This window comes from Crocodylus siamensis, chromosome 15, assembly GCF_052110815.1.
Source record: "Crocodylus siamensis isolate JL-2025a chromosome 15, ASM5211081v1, whole genome shotgun sequence".
Taxonomy (NCBI): domain Eukaryota; kingdom Metazoa; phylum Chordata; order Crocodylia; family Crocodylidae; genus Crocodylus; species Crocodylus siamensis.
This window is the reverse complement of record NC_143409.1, coordinates 50,221,457-50,237,708: the sequence shown is the minus strand read 5'-3', so window position 1 is coordinate 50,237,708 and position 16,252 is coordinate 50,221,457. Positions and strand designations below refer to the sequence as shown.

General features: G+C 52.7%; 1 protein-coding gene across 1 annotated transcript; it reads left to right on the top strand.

The window, feature by feature from the left end:
• The first annotated feature begins 720 nt into the window (after positions 1–720).
• Positions 721–16,213, top strand: LOC149852717 (uncharacterized). The gene is made up of 9 exons (XM_090029691.1): positions 721–854; positions 1,033–1,729; positions 1,830–2,040; positions 2,480–2,569; positions 3,073–3,248; positions 4,352–4,478; positions 10,641–10,757; positions 12,104–12,288; positions 12,789–16,213. Exons 2-9 carry the CDS (start codon positions 1,349–1,351, stop codon positions 14,484–14,486), a joined length of 2,985 nt encoding a protein of 994 aa, XP_089885817.1. The 5' UTR covers positions 721–854; positions 1,033–1,348; the 3' UTR covers positions 14,487–16,213.
• Positions 16,214–16,252: the final 39 nt, after the last annotated feature.

Here is a 16,252-nt window from a genome sequence, read left to right as displayed (position 1 = left end):
TCCTCGTCAGGCGCAGGCTGGGGGCAGGACGGGGGTGCAAGCGCGCAGGGGGCGGTGAACGACGCAGCCCCTGCTGGTACCGCAAGAAAATCTGAGTTTTCTCTTCCTCTGCTTGGGACAAACTCCCGTGCGCGTCCAGTGACCCGGACCAGGAAAAAGCCGTCTCAGGAAGGGCCCGCAGGTCGCCCGCACCAGGGACCGTCAGGACAGCGAGCCCCATAGTGGTGCTGGCGCAGGAGGGAAGGGGCCTGGGCGGCACGTCCAGCTGTGCAGCCAGCAGCGCTGGGCCGGCACCGGAGAAGCCTCCGGCTTCGGACCCGAGCAGAGCAAAACTGCCCCTGGCTGAGGGGCTGGGGGCAGAAAGGCTCTTCGGGAAACTGAGGCACAGGGGCTGGAGGGGTCGGGGGAAACTGAGGCACGAGGCCTTGACGGGGGGGCTGGGGCGTGGCGGGAGGCGGGCTCGGGGGTGGGCGGCGCTGGGAAACCGAGGCACGGGCCGCAGGGCTGGTGGGGGAAGCGGAGGGTCGGGTCTGGGCGTCCCGCGGGCGGGGCCAGGACTCAGGGGTCAGCCGCAAGCGGGAACCTGAGGCCGGGGGCCTGGGGGCGGGGCCGTGGCCGGAAGGGGGCTGCCCCCACGTGAGTGCCCGAGCCCAGCGGGGGCACCAAACGTTAATGCGGGGGCGGGGCTTGCGCTCAGCTCCCAGGAGCCCCCGCGGCGGGGCGGGGCGGGGCTTGCCTTGTCTGCAGCCTGGGCGGGCGCTGCGCACGGCCCGGGCCGCGGGGTGGCGTGTGGGGGTGAGGGCCCTGTCACGTCTGTGCGGGGAGCCGTGGCCCCTGCGGGGGCCGTGGGGAAGGTGGGCGCTGCGGAGGGCCGGGGCGCTGCGTGCCAGGTGGGGGGCCCTGGTTGGGGGTTTCTGGAGCCAGCCCGGCGCCCGCAGCCCGTGTGGGGCAGGAGGGGGATGGCTCGGGGTCAGTTGGGGTCCAGGGCCTCGCTTCGTGTGGTGAAGTCTGTAAGTGCCTCCTTTCCCACAGGCAGCCGTGCTGCGGGCAGGCTCCGTGCCTGAGCGCAGGGAGAGCGGGAGCCCAGGCCCTCGGCGGGCTGAGGCCTCTTTCAGGGAGACGGGGGCGGCGCTGGAGCCCGGGGCAGCCGTGGCCCTTCCCTGCGTAGCCCTGGTGCAGCCTGAAGTGAAGCTGGGGGAGCAGGCACAGGAGGTCTCCAGGCAGCAGCCGAGGAGGCAGGACAGGTCCCTTGTGTCCTCCAGGTCTGGATGCGGGGGCGTCTCCAAGACAGTCGGCAGCACAAGCAGTAAAGCAGCGGCTGCAGGAGGCACCAGTCCAACATCAGGAGATGCAGGGGCGGGAGGTGATGCAGGCCTTGCAGCCCCCTTCTGAGGCCGAGATGTCCTCGGGGACCCCACAGCTGGCACCGGGGGACGACCTCCCCACCCCAGAGACCTGGCGCCAACGCTTCCGGGGTCTTCGCTATCTGGAAGCCAAGGGGCCGTGGGAGGTTTGCAGCCGCCTGTGGGAGCTTTGCCAGCGCTGGCTGGAGCCCCAGCGCCGCAGCAAGGAGCAAATCCTGGAGCTGGTGGTGCTGGAGCAGTTCCTGGCCATCCTGCCCCAGGAGATGCAGAGCTGGGAGTGGGGGTGCGGCGTGGAGACCTGTGCTGATGCCGTGGCCCTGGCTGAGGGCTTCCAGCTGGGGCAGGATAAGGATGAAAATCTCCAGGTGAGGGTGTTCCTACCTCCATGTGCTTACACAGTGTTCCCTCCCAGCTCCATCTCTTCTAGTTCCTGGCCCTGCAATGACATACTTATCTCTTTTGTAGATCACAACAAGTGTGAAGATGAGGGCGGTATCCTCATACAAGGTGCAGCCCACTGGGGCACGGCAGGACCCTGGTGATTCTTGGCTGGAGCAGCCAAAGGCCTGTCATGGGAACATGCCCCTAGAGGAGGCAGGACAGAGGGAAACCCCAGGGTGTGGGGACAAGCCACCTTGTGTCTCTAGAGTGGAGCCTGTACCCCACCAGGAGTCAGGTGAGTTACAGCATGGAGGCCTCTGCGTTGGTCTGGGTGCTTGAGTGGCTGTCTTGCATGCAGGGAGAGAGGGTCAGATGTCTGCCCCTGGCTATGACAGGGCTACAGTATTCATAACCACAAGGCTGGGCTGGGACAGAGCTCTAATTCCTGTAAGTAAGCAACTCCTAGGCTGAGGACCCTGATTTTTCTCAATGCATGCATGCAGTCCTCAGCGCACACAGGTTTTATCTTGCTTGGGCTTTGACGTGCTGCCATGGTAAAAATCAGTGATGTACTTCATATTTCAATAGTCAATGTTCACTGACCCCTTTCTCATGCCCCCGTGAGCCCTCTGTGCTCAATAAGGGGCTGGTGGAGGTGGTCTGGGGAAATAAGACTCCCTAGTGGCCTCTGGCTGGTTCAGGTACAGTTAACCAAGGGCTCTCTTCTGTTGTAGATTTCCCTGGAACTGAGGAGACCTGGGAGTTGTCAACAGATGAAAGCTCCTTGGGATGGTGCCCCAGACAAGGCCCTTCCTCTGGTGCAGGTAAGGAGCAGTGGTTCTCCCCTTTCCAGCAACAGGAGGCACCATCCCTCAGTGGAGAAATCTCTGCCAGAACACTTTGATGGAGTCAGTGCTCCAACAGATCAGTGGTTCTTGTTCTCCCAGTAGCCCTGGAAACATTTCACATGCCCTCTAGAAGGCTGACTTTGTATTCCCCGCTCCCCAACACACACGCACGTGGATACTGATACAACCCCAACGTCCCTCAAGCTCCTTTCTCAGGGAGTGATGTCTCTGTAGGCTCTGGCAGGATGCTGTGATCACCATCCCACACTGGGACAGTTACTGGGGCTCATCTCCAGCCTCATGCCTCTGGAGGTCTGTTAGAAAGAGCTGTGGGATTTTGAGTCTTCCTTCTTTCCCCCTCTTCCACACACTGAAGTCTCTATTTGCTTTAGTCCCAGGCCAGTACTGGAGACTAGCAGGGCATTCCTCATGCCAGCAGCACCAAGGCTAACCTTTGTATTTTCTTCCCCACCCCAAAGGTGCTGGGACACTGAGCAGAGCTGAACAGCAGCAGCTTCCTGAGGAGGGAGCTGTAAACCTGGAGCTGCAGAGGACTTCCCCAGCAAGACTGGGGGAGAGGAGCTCCCTGACACCCGAGCCAGGCCAAGTGCAGAAGGGGCAGGGCAGGCCCCCAAAGCAGGAGGAGAGCTTGGAGGTGAGCAGGGCACCAGGTTCAGTTGTGATTGGGAGTACAGTAAAGCTTAACACACCTTGTCGTGCATCCACAGATGCATCACGAGCAGGGCCAAGGAGGTGATCCTCCCCCTCTATGTAACGTTGTTCAGGCCGCAGTGGGAGTCCTGCATCCAGTTCTGGGTGCCGCACTTCAGGAGGGATGTGGACAACGTGGAGAGGGTGCAGAGGAGGGCCACTTGCATGGGCGGCAGGGCAGGCCCTACAAGGAGAGGCTATGGGACCTGAGCCTGTTCACCCTCCACAAGAGAAGGTTGAGAGGGGATCTGGTGGCCGTCTATACACTTACCAGGGGGGACCAGCGGGAAATGGGAGAGGTCCCTGTTCCCCTGAGCACTACCAGGAGTAACTAGGAGCAATGGCCACAAGTTGACGGAGAGTAGATTCAGGCTAGACATCAGAAGCACTACTTCACGGTCAGGGTGGCTAGGATCTGGAACCAACTTGCGAGGGAAGTGGTACTTGCTCCTGCCCGGGGGTCTTCAAAAGGAGGCTAGATAATCACCTGGCCGGGGTCATTTGACCCCAGCATTCTTTCCTCCCCATGGCAGGGGGTCGGACTTGATGATCTGGTCAGGTCCCGTCCGACCCGACCAACTATGAAACTGAAAACTACAGATGGGGTAGAGGGCAGGAGGAGCCAGGGCTTCTGTAAAAAATTTGGGGAGCAGAGAGACCTGAAGAGCATCAAGCCTGTGGTGATGAAGCCTGCAAGCACACCAAACTGGCATTAGCATGAGCTCCCTGCCAAGTGCAGAAAGCCAGGGGTGCTGGCATGGGAAGGCCTGGTCACAGTGCATGGAGCTGGGGCTCACTGCCTCTAAAAATCCTGCCCAGGCTACCTCAAAGGACTGAGCAAATAGAATATGATGCGCTGGGCTAAAGCTGACACACGAACTCCTGTATCCACAGCTGCATCCATATCACGTCAGCTGAAGATTGGGGAATTTTGTATCCTTACTTGTCATGGTTAAGATTGCAATTAGTTGTAGTACAGAATGATTCTAGACAGGGCAGTGGGGGCTGGAAGAAGAGACACTGACGCTATAACACTTATGACTGCAGCTCCAGGAGGTGTTTGAGGACATGGCTGTGTATTTCACACGGAAGGAGTGGGAGCTCCTGGAAGATGAAGACAAGATGCTTTATCGGGATGAGATGCTGAAGAATTACCAAGCCCTCGTTTCCCTGGGTAAAGTTCTGGTTCTTGCTTCTCCCTGGAGCTATGTGACCTCTGAAGTTTTGTAGTCATTTCCCTGTTTCCAGTCTCATCCTCATGAACTTTTGGCTGGTGGTTTAAATCAGGGCAGCAGTGTCCCGCAGGGGTCAGTGCTTGGTCCAGTACTCTTCAACATCTTTATTGGATATGGGGGTGAAGAGCTTGCTAGCCAAGGTTATGGACAACATCAAGTTATGGGGGAACATGGTCTCACTTGAAGATAGGCTACAGATACAGGGGGACCTAGACAGGCTAGCAAGTTGGGTGGATCGGAATCTGATGAAGTTCAACGTTGAGAAATGTAAATGCTCCACCTCGGGATGAGCAACCCCCAACACACCTACAGGCTTGGTGGCACCAGACTAGCACCATGAATGAAAGGAACCTGGGGGTAACAATAGATCACAGTATGAGTATGAGCTGACAGTGCAGTGCTGTAGTTACTAGGGCAAATAATACTCTGGCATGCATCAATCGATGCACCTCCATCAAAACCAAGCAGGTGATTCTTCTGCTCGACTCAGCACTGGTGAGACCACAGCTGGAGTACTGTGTCCAGTTCTGGGCACTGCACTTTAACAAGGATGTGGACAAACTTGAGAGAGTCCAAAGAGAAGCCACCAGTATGGTCAGAGTCTTAAAAGGCAAGCCATACGAGGAAAGGCTGAGGGATCTAGGACTCTTCAGCCTGAAGAAAAGAAAGCTGAGAGGAGACCTGGTAGCAGCTTACCACTACATTAGGGGAATACATCAAGGGCTTGGTGAACAACTGTTCACCAAAGCACCCGAGGGGAAAACTCCTGGAAGATCGATTCAGGCTCAACATTAGGAAAAACTTCTTCACAGTCAGGTGTCCAGACTGTGGAATAAGCTCCCTCCAGAGGTGGTGCAGTCGCCTACCCTGGAAATCTTCAAGAGGAGACTGGGCAGTCACCTTGTTGGGGTCACCTGACCTCCCCAGTTATTTTTCCTGCTTGGTGCCGGGGGTTGGACCCAGTGATCTTCTGGGGTCCCTTCCAGCCTTACAATCTATAAATCTATAAAAATCCACTTCCTCCCCACTGCTCTCTTCACTAGTGTGTCCTCTCCAAACACATTTAATAATTCTAGCGTGCTCCATTCTGTGATTATCTAAATCTCCTTTCTTCTCCTCTTACAACCCAGCAGAAGTTAATAGAAAGTCTTATCAGCCTCTCCTGCTAAAATAGGTGGATGATGCATTTCCTCAACTCCTCCTCTAGAGACATATGTATACATAACATACCTGAGGTACTTCTACTAAAAGGTTAATGGAAGTTTCTGTCCACGTCGCTTCCTAATATCTTCATCTCTATAGATCAGAGACTCTGGCTTTGCTGTATTTATGTTAAGGCCTGTGCTCTCAAACTCACTGCCATTCTCAAAAGTTTTCTTGTGATCTGCCTAAAATCCCTCTGCTGATCAGATGCCCATCACTGATAAAAAGAAGTGGTCTAGCTGCAGGAGCTACTAAAAACCAGTTTTCATTTCAAGAGGATCTCTCATACAGGGGCTTGTTCTGGCTTGCATGCAGGGTTGAGGTATTAGGTTTTACTAGATCACTTTGCTTTTCTGATGCTTTCTTTTCCCTCCCTTTCCCCCAGAGGATTTTTTAGGGAAGTGCTTAAATGTTTTCTCCAGCTCAACAAAGACCATATAGGCCTGAGCTGGTCCACCCTGCAGACCACTACTTGTCCACGTGAGCACCAATGACATGGTGAGAAACAGCTCTGGGAGAATAATGCGTTGATTACAAGACCATGGGGGGTGAAGCTCAAGGACCTAGGGGCACCAAGTGGTTTTTTTTTCAGTCCTCCCAGTCGGGCTGAGGCTGACAAAGGGAGAAGTGCATCGAGGAGGTCAACCAAAGGCTTTGGAGATTGTATCACCATGTAGCCTTTGGATTCCTCGATCTTTATAGACAGTTCAGCCATCATCTCTTGCATGTAGATCATGGTATTTGCCTCAGGTAGAGGGAGAAAGCTCTTCCCTGAGAATTGCTGACTTGCTGAGGAGGGTTTAAACTAGGCAAGACCGGGGGGAGAGGGAGGTTCCACTGTTGTATATGAAGCCACTACTGTACACGAATCCTTCCACAATGACCTGGGAGAGGGCATCTAAGTAGCAGACACCCAGATGAGCACCAACACTGCAAGACATTTGCATAGTGACTGAAAACTTGAGGCAACCAGAGGGGAACTCAGGTGTCTTTATGGGAATGCCAGAAGCATGGGCAGTAAACGGGAGGAGCCAGCTCTCCTGCTAGGCGAAGATTTTGACCTCATCAGGTTCACGGAGACCTGGCGGGGCAACACACATGCTTGGGCAGTGGATATTGATGGCTACAGGCTCTACAGGAAAGATTGCATTAGGAGAAAAAGGGGGGTGGCCCTCCGTGTGAAGGAATGGTACCTCTCCCTGCAGGTCAGGTTTGATAGTGGGGAGAGGTCCTTCAAAACCCTTGGGTCAAGATACAGGGGGGTTCAGGAGAGCGAGATCTCATGGTGGGAGTCAGAGGAGAATGATCAGGCATTCTCCAGGGAACTGACTGAGGCAGCCAGCACCAAAGACCTGACTGGCATGGGTGATTTCAACTATCCTGACATCTGTTAACAAGGGGAGTAACAAGGAATAATGGCCATAAGTTGATGGAAAGTAGATACAGGCTAGATATCAGGAGGCGCTACTTCAGTCAGCGCAGCTAGGATCTGTAACCAACTTCCAAGGGAGGTGGTGCTTGCTCCTATCCTGGGGGTCTTCAAAAGCAGGCTAGATAAACACCTAGCTGGGGTCATTTGACCCCAGCATTCTTTCCTGCCCATGGCAGGGGGTCGGACTTGATGATCTGCTCAGGTCCCTTCTGACCCTACCAACTATGATACTGTTGTGGGGACCATTTGGCCAGGTCCAGCAGGTCAGCCAATTTCTTGGCAGCTGTTGATGACCTATTCTTGTCACAAGTTGTTAAAGGACCAACTAGGGAGGAAGCCACTCTGGACTCAGTGTTTACCAAAGGGGAGGATGTGGTAGGGGACCTGAGGATTGGTGGTACTCTGGCTGACAGTGACCACTGCGTCGGTTCACCATCCACCAGAGGGGTGGGATTTCAGTTCACAGAACAGAGGTCCTAGATTTCAGAAGGGCAGACTTTAATGAACTTGGGAGTCCAGTTAGAAAGACCCTTTGTGACCAGCAGCTGGTGGATTTGGGAGTTCAGAAGCGATGGTGCCTCCTCAAGGGAGCAATTTCTCCACTCAAAAAGCAGCGGTTCCCATGAGATCAAAAAGCGGAAAAGGAACCAAGAGACCTGCTTGGCTCAACAGGGATATTGGAGAACTCTTGAAAAAAGGATACGTGTAAGCAATGGAAAAAAGGATCATCAGCCAGAGAAAACTTCACTTGTATAACCAGGTTCTGCAGGTATGAGATACGGAAAGCCGAAGCAGGCACGAAGATCAAGCTAGCATCTGAAATTAAAGACAACAAAAAGTCCTACAGGTACATGGGGAGCATGGAAAAATCAAGCTCCACTGTGGGACCCCTACTAAATATGGAGGGACAGCCCACAGTAGATCTCAATGAAAATGCTGAGCTCCTAAATGGTTACTTCGCGTCAGTATTCCAGAAGGCTAACGAGCTGTCCAGGGGCCCAGGGAATATTTGGATGTCAGCAGACAACATGAAATCAGCCCTGACCTGGTAATGGGTCCTGTTAGAACAACTGGGCATTTTCAAGTCTGCTGGGCCAGATGACCTACATCCAAGAGTCCTAAAAGAACTAGCTGAACTCGTAGCAGGGCCTTCGGCAAAGATATTTGAAAAGTCATGGAACTTGGGGGTGGTCCCAGATGACTGGAAGAGGGTCAACATAGTACCCATCTTTAAGGAAAGGGAGGAGGGATGTCTGACTTCGGTCAATCTGACTTCAGTCCTAAGAAAAACTTTTGATAAAATTGTTAAGGAGGCCATCAATCACAAACGTGTAACTGACAGGGTATCAAGAAACAACCAGCACAGCTTTGTGGAGGGTAGATCATGCCTAACAAACCTGGTGTCCTTTTACGATCAGACAACTAACCAGCTGAACAAAGGACATAATGTAGACATCATCTACTTAGACTTCAGTCTCCCTTGAAATTCTCTCATTTAAACTGGAGGGTACTGGCCTGGACCAATCTACGGTGAGGTGGGTGGACAACTAGCTTAGGGGCTGGTCCCAAAGAGTTGTCATCGATGGGATAGCCTCATCCTGGAGGGCTGGCTCCAGTGATATCCCACAAGGATCAGTGCTTGGACCTGTGCTTTTTAACGTACTTATTAACAACTAGGATGAGAGAGTGGAATGCTCTATAATTAAGTTTGCCAACCATACCAAGCTGTGGGGAATTGCAAGAATACCAGACGATAGGGTAAGGATCCAGGATGACCTAGACGGGGCTAGGGGTGATCAGAATCAGATGGGGTTCAACAGGGAAAAGTGCCGGGCCCTTCATCTGGGTAGGAAGAACCGTCACCATAATTATAGGATGGGCATTGGCTGGCACAGCTTCCGAATGGGACCTGGGGGTTGCTGTCGATTAGAAAAGGAATATGAGCCAACATTGCAATGAGGTTGCCAGCAGGGGGAATAGGAAGCTGGTGTGCATCAGTTGATATGTTGCCAACAGTTCCAGAGAGGTGGTTCTCCCTCTCTACTTGGCACTGGTGAAGTTGCAGTTGGAGTACTGTGCCCAGTTTTCAAGAAGGATGTGGATAGGGTGCAGAGAAAGCCCACCTGCATGAGTAGGGGCCTGGAGGATAGGCCCTTTGAGAAGAACTAGGCTTGTTCAGCCTGAGTAAGAGGAGGCTGAGGTGACCTGATAGCCACCTACAAATATGTCAGGGGGGAGCACCAAGATCGGGGGAGCAGCTCTTCAGGAAGGCACCTCTTGGAAGGATGAGGACCAGTGGGCACAAACTAATAGATTTAGACTGGGCATATGGAAGAACTTCTCCATAAGGGTAACCAGAATCTGGAAAACACTCCCAGTAGAGGTGGTGTGGTCACCATCCCTGGAGGTGTTCAAGAAGCTGGATAAGCACCTCATTGAGCTAGTTTGAGCTCATTAACCTCCTGCCTTTGGCAGGGGACCAGACTTGATGAGCTTCTAGGTCCCTTCTGGTTCTGTGAGTCTATCATTCTATTTCTGTATTATGGCCTTTCACATGCTGTGAAATGTGTCTCCTTCTGCCTCCTTTTGTCCATATCCATGACTCCCAGGAACTTTGTGTTAAATCCTGTAATATTTGCCAACCTGTGCACTCATCATCCCTCCTCCTGGTATGATCCTCCCAATGGATGGAATGATTGTTCAGTTGCAGCTACAGTTATGAAATCATTCTTTTCTGTCCCTGGAGATGATGAATTACTTTCTCTCCCAGAAAAAATCTCATTGTCATCCACCTGTCATGTATGCTTTTCACTGCCTTGCTTTAAACCTTTCCTAAGCTCGTTTTCACTCTTTTTCCTGGAATTACACCAATAAGATAAATGTTACCCATCCATAAACATGTCCAATATCTGTTCTTTTTGGTACTCTGAAAACAGTAGAAGCTTTGTTTCTGTTCCCTAGTACATCTTGGATCACCGCATCTCCACACCTGTCCCTGGTGACTCTGTCAGTTTAGTGCTCTTTCTAAATCAGGAATGGTTCGTGCTTTGTTTCCTACGACTAGCCCTCTACCACAGGGGTGGGCAAAATGCGGCCTGTGGGCCAGATGCGGCCCGCTGGGACATTCCATCTGGCCTGCGGGGCCCCTAAAATATTTAGAAAATTAATATTTATCTGCTACCGGGTGCCTGTCATGTGGCACTTGATGGCTTGCTAAACTCAGTAAGTGGCCCTCCACCCAAAATAATTGCCCACCCCTGCTCTACCACCTGGGTGATGAGGACCATCATCTCTTGAAGGCTTCTTCCTGCAGTGCCTTCTCTTTCATCGTAAATGCCTATTCTCCCTTATCCATCAGAGCCCTAGTAGAAACCATGAGTTCATTGGATCCGTTCCCCAAATCCAGGTTGGTTATTCTGCGTTTACTATCTAGTCACAAACTTTCTTTAACTGCTGCCCCAAACAGGATATCAAGGTCCCACACCTGCCTTAATCTGCAGCATCCAGCAAGGACAGATGGAGCTCTGGGTCTGTGATGATGAAGACAGTGGGGAAATCCCAAGATCAGAGAACCTGCTGCCAGGTGAGTTGTGGTTGTCCCCTCCACCTCACTCTGCTCTCAATAAAGCTTCATGCCCAGAGGTCCAGGGGGACCTGGAAATGGCAGGTCTGTCCTGTGCTGCCATTCCAGGGTACTGACCTCAAACACAGTATATTATGCTGTAATTTGTCCAGGCAGGTGTTGTTCCCACTCTGCTGGGTTTTTGGTTGTAGCCATGTTGGTCTAAGGACATAGGCAGGCAAGGTTCTTTGAGAAGATGTGGTATCTTTTATTAGACCAACTGAGTAGTTAGAAAAAAGCTCTTGGCAAGCTTTTGGGTACAATCACCCTTCTTCAGGAATAGGAAGTCTCTGCTGTTCTGAGACTCCAAGGAATGAGAGAAGCTAAAAGTGTGACAAGTTGTCATTGAGCATGTAAATAGGTAGAGATTAGGAAAACAAAAGGTAAAGCAGGGAGGGGAGGGGGAAAACAAAAGGTAAAGCAGGGAGGGGAGGGGGGAAAAGCCGAAGGTGAGTCAGGGAGACTACAGTCCTGGTAATACGAGGTAGAAAACAGATGGTCTTTGAAAAAGGAAATGGCTGGAAATTAGGAAGACAAAGGGCAGAAAAGTAGGGAGGGGTGGGGGGAAAAAGTGTAAGAGGTCAGGTCTGGCAGGTACCTTGTGAATCAGATGTCAGGCAGGTTGTAATGTGTCAAATCCAAGGTCTATATAGAATCCATGATTGGGATTCATAAGATTTCAGGTTGTTGGGGGGTGGGAAGTGAATCCCCCATGGTTTGCACCAGAATTGTTCCCTTCCTGTGTCCTGTCTGGGGCCTTAAGTGTCACAGAGCCTGAGATTCAGCACAGAGTCCAGGTTCAGATTCATGCCAAGGCCTTAGAAGACTCCTGGGACATGGAGGCCACCCAAGACCCATCAGCAGAGGAAAGCTCCATGGTTGCATTCCTTGCACAAGATCTTCCCCTGGAAGCAGGCAGGAAGTACAGCCCTGCTCCTCTCAGAAGAGAGCCAGAGCTCTAAGTCTTCCCCTCATGCTTAGTCCATTAGAGCATGAAGCTATTCAGGCACTGCCCTAACATGCATGTCCCACATGTGCTTGTCTTGGCAGGGCCTGAGGTGATGGGATGGACAGCTGCGCCAGAAACTCTGAACTCTACTGACTAGGGAACATTAATGCAGCACAGGGACCTGCCCCTCCCTCACCCCCAGCACTTGAGGCTTTGGCGGGAAGACCTTGTTTTCTTAAGGAAACACAAGTGCCAAGGTCCAGGCCTGCTCTGAGGCCCATCTTAGCAGAAGGAATAGTAGGGTTTGCCCTCTGGCAGCAGGGCAGGGACTAATCTGGAGTTTCTGTTCCCCATGTAGGAGGTGCCTGGATGCTGAGCGGAGCTGAGGAGAAGCCTCCTGTGGAAGGGTCTGCAGACCTGGAGCCGGCACAGGCTTCCCCAGGGAGTTTGGATGAGATGGACTCCCTGAAACCTGAGAAGGAGCAATGGCACAAGAGTCAGGGGAGGCCCCAAAAGCAGAAGGAGAACGTAGTGATGAACCAGGTACCATCTCCTTTTGAGTGTGAGAGTGGAAAAAGGGCAGAACCCGGAAAGAGCTCTGGGTGCAGGGAGTGTTAGGTTGTAGCTGTGTGGAGCTGAGAGACCTAAGGAGCCACTGGAAAGAGGCACTGCATGAGAGCCTCAAAGGGAAGCAGGAGCTCACTGCCCAGCATAGACACAGAGCCCAGCCCCACCCCAAGGTCAGGAAAACCTTTAAGTGCCCATCAGCCCTGGCTCTTCACAAGATAAGTTACACTGGGGACAAGCCCTATATATACACCAGGTGTGGGAAGAGCTTCACCTGCCTCTACCCACGTTGCTCACCACCAGACCCATTCTGGAGAGCTACCCCACCACTTCACCAAAGTGGGGAAGGGCGTTGTGTGCTCCACAGACCTGGTCAAGCACCTACCTGTGCAGAGGGGGAAGCATCAGGCACAGCTGTGTCAAGTATGGCAAGACATTCACCCTTTTTTTTTTTTTTTTTTTCTCCCTGTCCTCAGCACAGGCACATCCACCTGGACAGGAAGACATGCTGCTGCACTGAGTGCAGGAAAAACTTAATCTGCTGGCAAGACCTGTCCCAGCATCAGAGTGCATGGCACCGCTGCACCAAGCGTGGGAAGAGATTGAGGCAGCTCTCCAACCTGGCCAGGCACTGGTATACGCACATAAGGAAGAAGTCACATCAGTGCTCGGAGTGTGGGAAGAGCTTCATCCTGTTGTCCAACCTGACTAAACACCGGCTCATCCACACGGGGGAGAAACCACACCAGTGCTTGGAGTGTGGGAAAAGCTTCAAGCAGTCTTCTGACCTGGCCCGGCACCAGATTATCCACACAGGGGAGAAACCATATCGTTGCTTCGAGTGTGGGAAAACCTTCAACCGATCCTGTAACCTGACTCAGCACCAGCTGATCCACACAGGGAAGAAGCCATATCAGTGCTCAGAATGTGGGAAAAGCTTCAATCGATCCTGTAACCTGGCCCAACACCAGCTAATCCACACAGGGAAGAAGCCACATCAGTGCTTGGAATGTGGGAGAAGCTTTGACCGATCCTCCAGCCTGGCCCAGCACCAGCTGATCCACACAGGGGAGAAGTCATATCAGTGCTTGGAGTGTGGGGAGAGCTTCACCACATCCTTCTACCTGACAAAACACCGGCTCATCCACACAGGGGAGAAAACACATTGGTGCTCAGAGTGTGGAAAAAGCTTCAAGCAGTCCTCTGACCTTGCCCGGCACCGGATTATCCACACGGGGGAGAAGCCACATCAGTGCTCTGTGTGTGGCAAAAGCTTCAACCGATCCTGTAACCTGGCCCAGCACCAGATGACCCACACAGGGAAGAAACCACATCAATGCTCGGAATGTGAGAAAAGCTTCACCCGATCCTCCAGCCTGGCCCGGCACCATCTTATGCACATGGGGGAGAAGTTACATCAGTGCTTGGAGTGTGGGAAGAGTTTTATCCTGTTGTCCAACCTGACCAAACACCGGCTCATCCATACTGGGGAGAGACCACATTGGTGCTTGGAGTGTGGAAAAAGCTTCAGGCAGTCCTCTGACCTGGCCTGGCACCAGATTATCCATACGGGGCAGAAAGCATATCATTGCTTGGAGTGTGGGAAAAGCTTCAAGCAGTCCTCTGACCTGGCCCGGCACCAGCTTATCCACACGGGGGAGAAGCCATATCAATGCTTGGAGTGTGGGAAAAGCTTCAACCGATCCTGTAACCTGGCCCAGCACCAGCTGATCCACACAGGGGAGAAGCCACATCAGTGCTCGGAATGTGGGAAGAGCTTCAACCGATCCTTCAGCCTGGCCCAGCACCAGCGTATCCACATGGGGGAAAAGTCATATCAGTGTTTGGAGTGTGGAAAGAGCTTTGCCACATCCTCCTACCTGAACAGACACCAGCTCATCCACATGGGGTCGAAACCACATCGGTGCTCTGAGTGTGGGAAAAGCTTCAAGCAGTCCTCTCACCTGGCCCGGCATCATCTTATCCACATGGGGCAGAAACCACATCAGTGCTCAGTGTGTGTGAAAAGCTTCAAGCAATTCTCTGACCTGGCCCAACACCAGATTATCCACACGGGGGAGAAGCTACATCAGTGCTCAGAGTGTGGGAAGTGCTTCCTCCACTCCTCCAAACTGGCCCAGCATCAGTGCATCCATATCCAGGAGTGTCCATGATTCTGCCAGCAACACAGGAAGGGACTGAGGATGTATGCCTGCTCAGCACCCACCAGTGTATGCAGGGAAGCAGTCTCATGCTGGTGCATTGCAGCAACACGCACTGTAGAACCCAAAAGACACAGAGGTTGGCCTCCCAGGTTTGATGCAGGTGAAGGGTTAAGAGGAGACACCTCAGGCAGAGACCAGCCCAGATGCTGGGGGAACCTGAGAGGAGATGATCTTTGCATAGACTTTCATAGACATTAGGGCTGGAAGGGACCTCGGAAGATCATTGAGTCCAGCGCCCCGCCCAAAGGGCAGGAAGTCAGCTAGGATCCCAGCAAGATAAGCTTCCAGTTTGTTCTTGAAGGTGTTCAATGTAGGTGGTTGAACCACCTCCGATGGCAGGCTGTTCCAGACCTTGGGGGCTCGGACAGTAAAGAAATTCTTCCTTACGTCCAGCCTGAAAGGATCTTGTGCTAGTTTATTGACCGTTCAACCTCATGGTGAACAAACATTCCCCCAGATCCTGGTGGTCACCCCTGATAAACTTATTTGTGGCCATCAGATCACCTGAGCCTGCGCTTTTCCAGGCTGAAGAGTCCCATGGCTCTCAGCCTGTCGTTGAAAGGTCTGTTTTCCTGACCTCTGATCATGCGCGTGGCTCTCCTCTGGACTCTCTCAAGCTTCTCCACATCCTTTTTGAATTGTGGAGCCCAAAACTGGACGCAGCACTCCAGCTGCGGCCTCACCAAGGCCAAATACAAGGGGGGAATGATGTCCTGGGATTTGCTTGAGAAGCATCTATGGATACAAGCCAGCATTTTGGTCGCTTTACTAGCTGCAGCATCACATTGCAGGCTCATGCTCATGTTCGTGCATCAGCCTTGAAGCCTGGACCATCCCCATCCTCTAAAAGCAGCCGGCGCTCACATGGGGAAAAGATGCCTTCGCTATAGGTGTCCTCCCCAGGACAGCGGGCTCCAAATGACACTCGGGGACTTGTCTCTGGCCTAGCTCCGACTTCCCTCCTGGTCCCAAGATTCTTGTTTGTGAGGCTCTAGAGTTGCAAGAAGGAGGACATTTATTGCTAGGGAATCAGTCCATGTCTCCCACCCTAACCATATGCCTTCCCTCCCCACTGCATCACCCCTTTCCCAGGCTTGCACATGCTGATGGGGGTCTTTGAGAAACTTCTACTGCCACCCCATGGAGAAGAGAGTGGGGTGTTAGAAAAGTAGATGCATCAGCATATGTTGTCAGGGCCCTGAACAGGGTTGAATAGGAGCATAGGGAGGCCACTAAGGCCCCCACTAGCCAAAATGGGTCACGCCCCATGTGGAGTACAGCCAGCCTCATTTGCTGCAAAGAGAAAGGCCAGGTGTCTGCTTCTCTCCCAGAGCAGCTCTATCAAGTAAATGGGAACATGGGAGAGTCCAACTGAGACCCTGCTGATGAAGTTAGGCCTCCACTTACACCCACGGCCACAGCCGTGTTTTATGCTCCAGTTTTTATTTGATAGTGGCATTCCCACCAGGATGGATAAAGCCAATAGATAGTCTCTTTTGGTTTCACTCTTGGTTCAGAGTCCAGAGACCCAAAGAGCTGCTGAGCAGGGTGAAATTGGAGGTGGTGATTTGGAGCCCAGCTGCACTTCCCACATTTGGTAGCCTGTGTCTGGTTTATTGCCATCTATTGTTAGCCCTCTCCCCACTCTACTAAGTAAAAACCTCATTTTACTGGCCTGTGGCAGCCTAGCGAGCCTTTGAGTGTCTGAAATGGGC

Bases quoted from the DNA above. Each gene is read 5' to 3' on its own strand.
- LOC149852717 (XM_090029691.1), top strand. From the start codon at position 1,349: ATGCAGGGGCGGGAGGTGATGCAGGCCTTGCAGCCCCCTTCTGAGGCC. The intron at 2,041-2,479 runs GTGAGTTACAGC...CTTCTGTTGTAG, and splicing joins TGTACCCCACCAGGAGTCAG to ATTTCCCTGGAACTGAGGAG. The intron at 2,570-3,072 runs GTAAGGAGCAGT...CCCACCCCAAAG, and splicing joins AGGCCCTTCCTCTGGTGCAG to GTGCTGGGACACTGAGCAGA.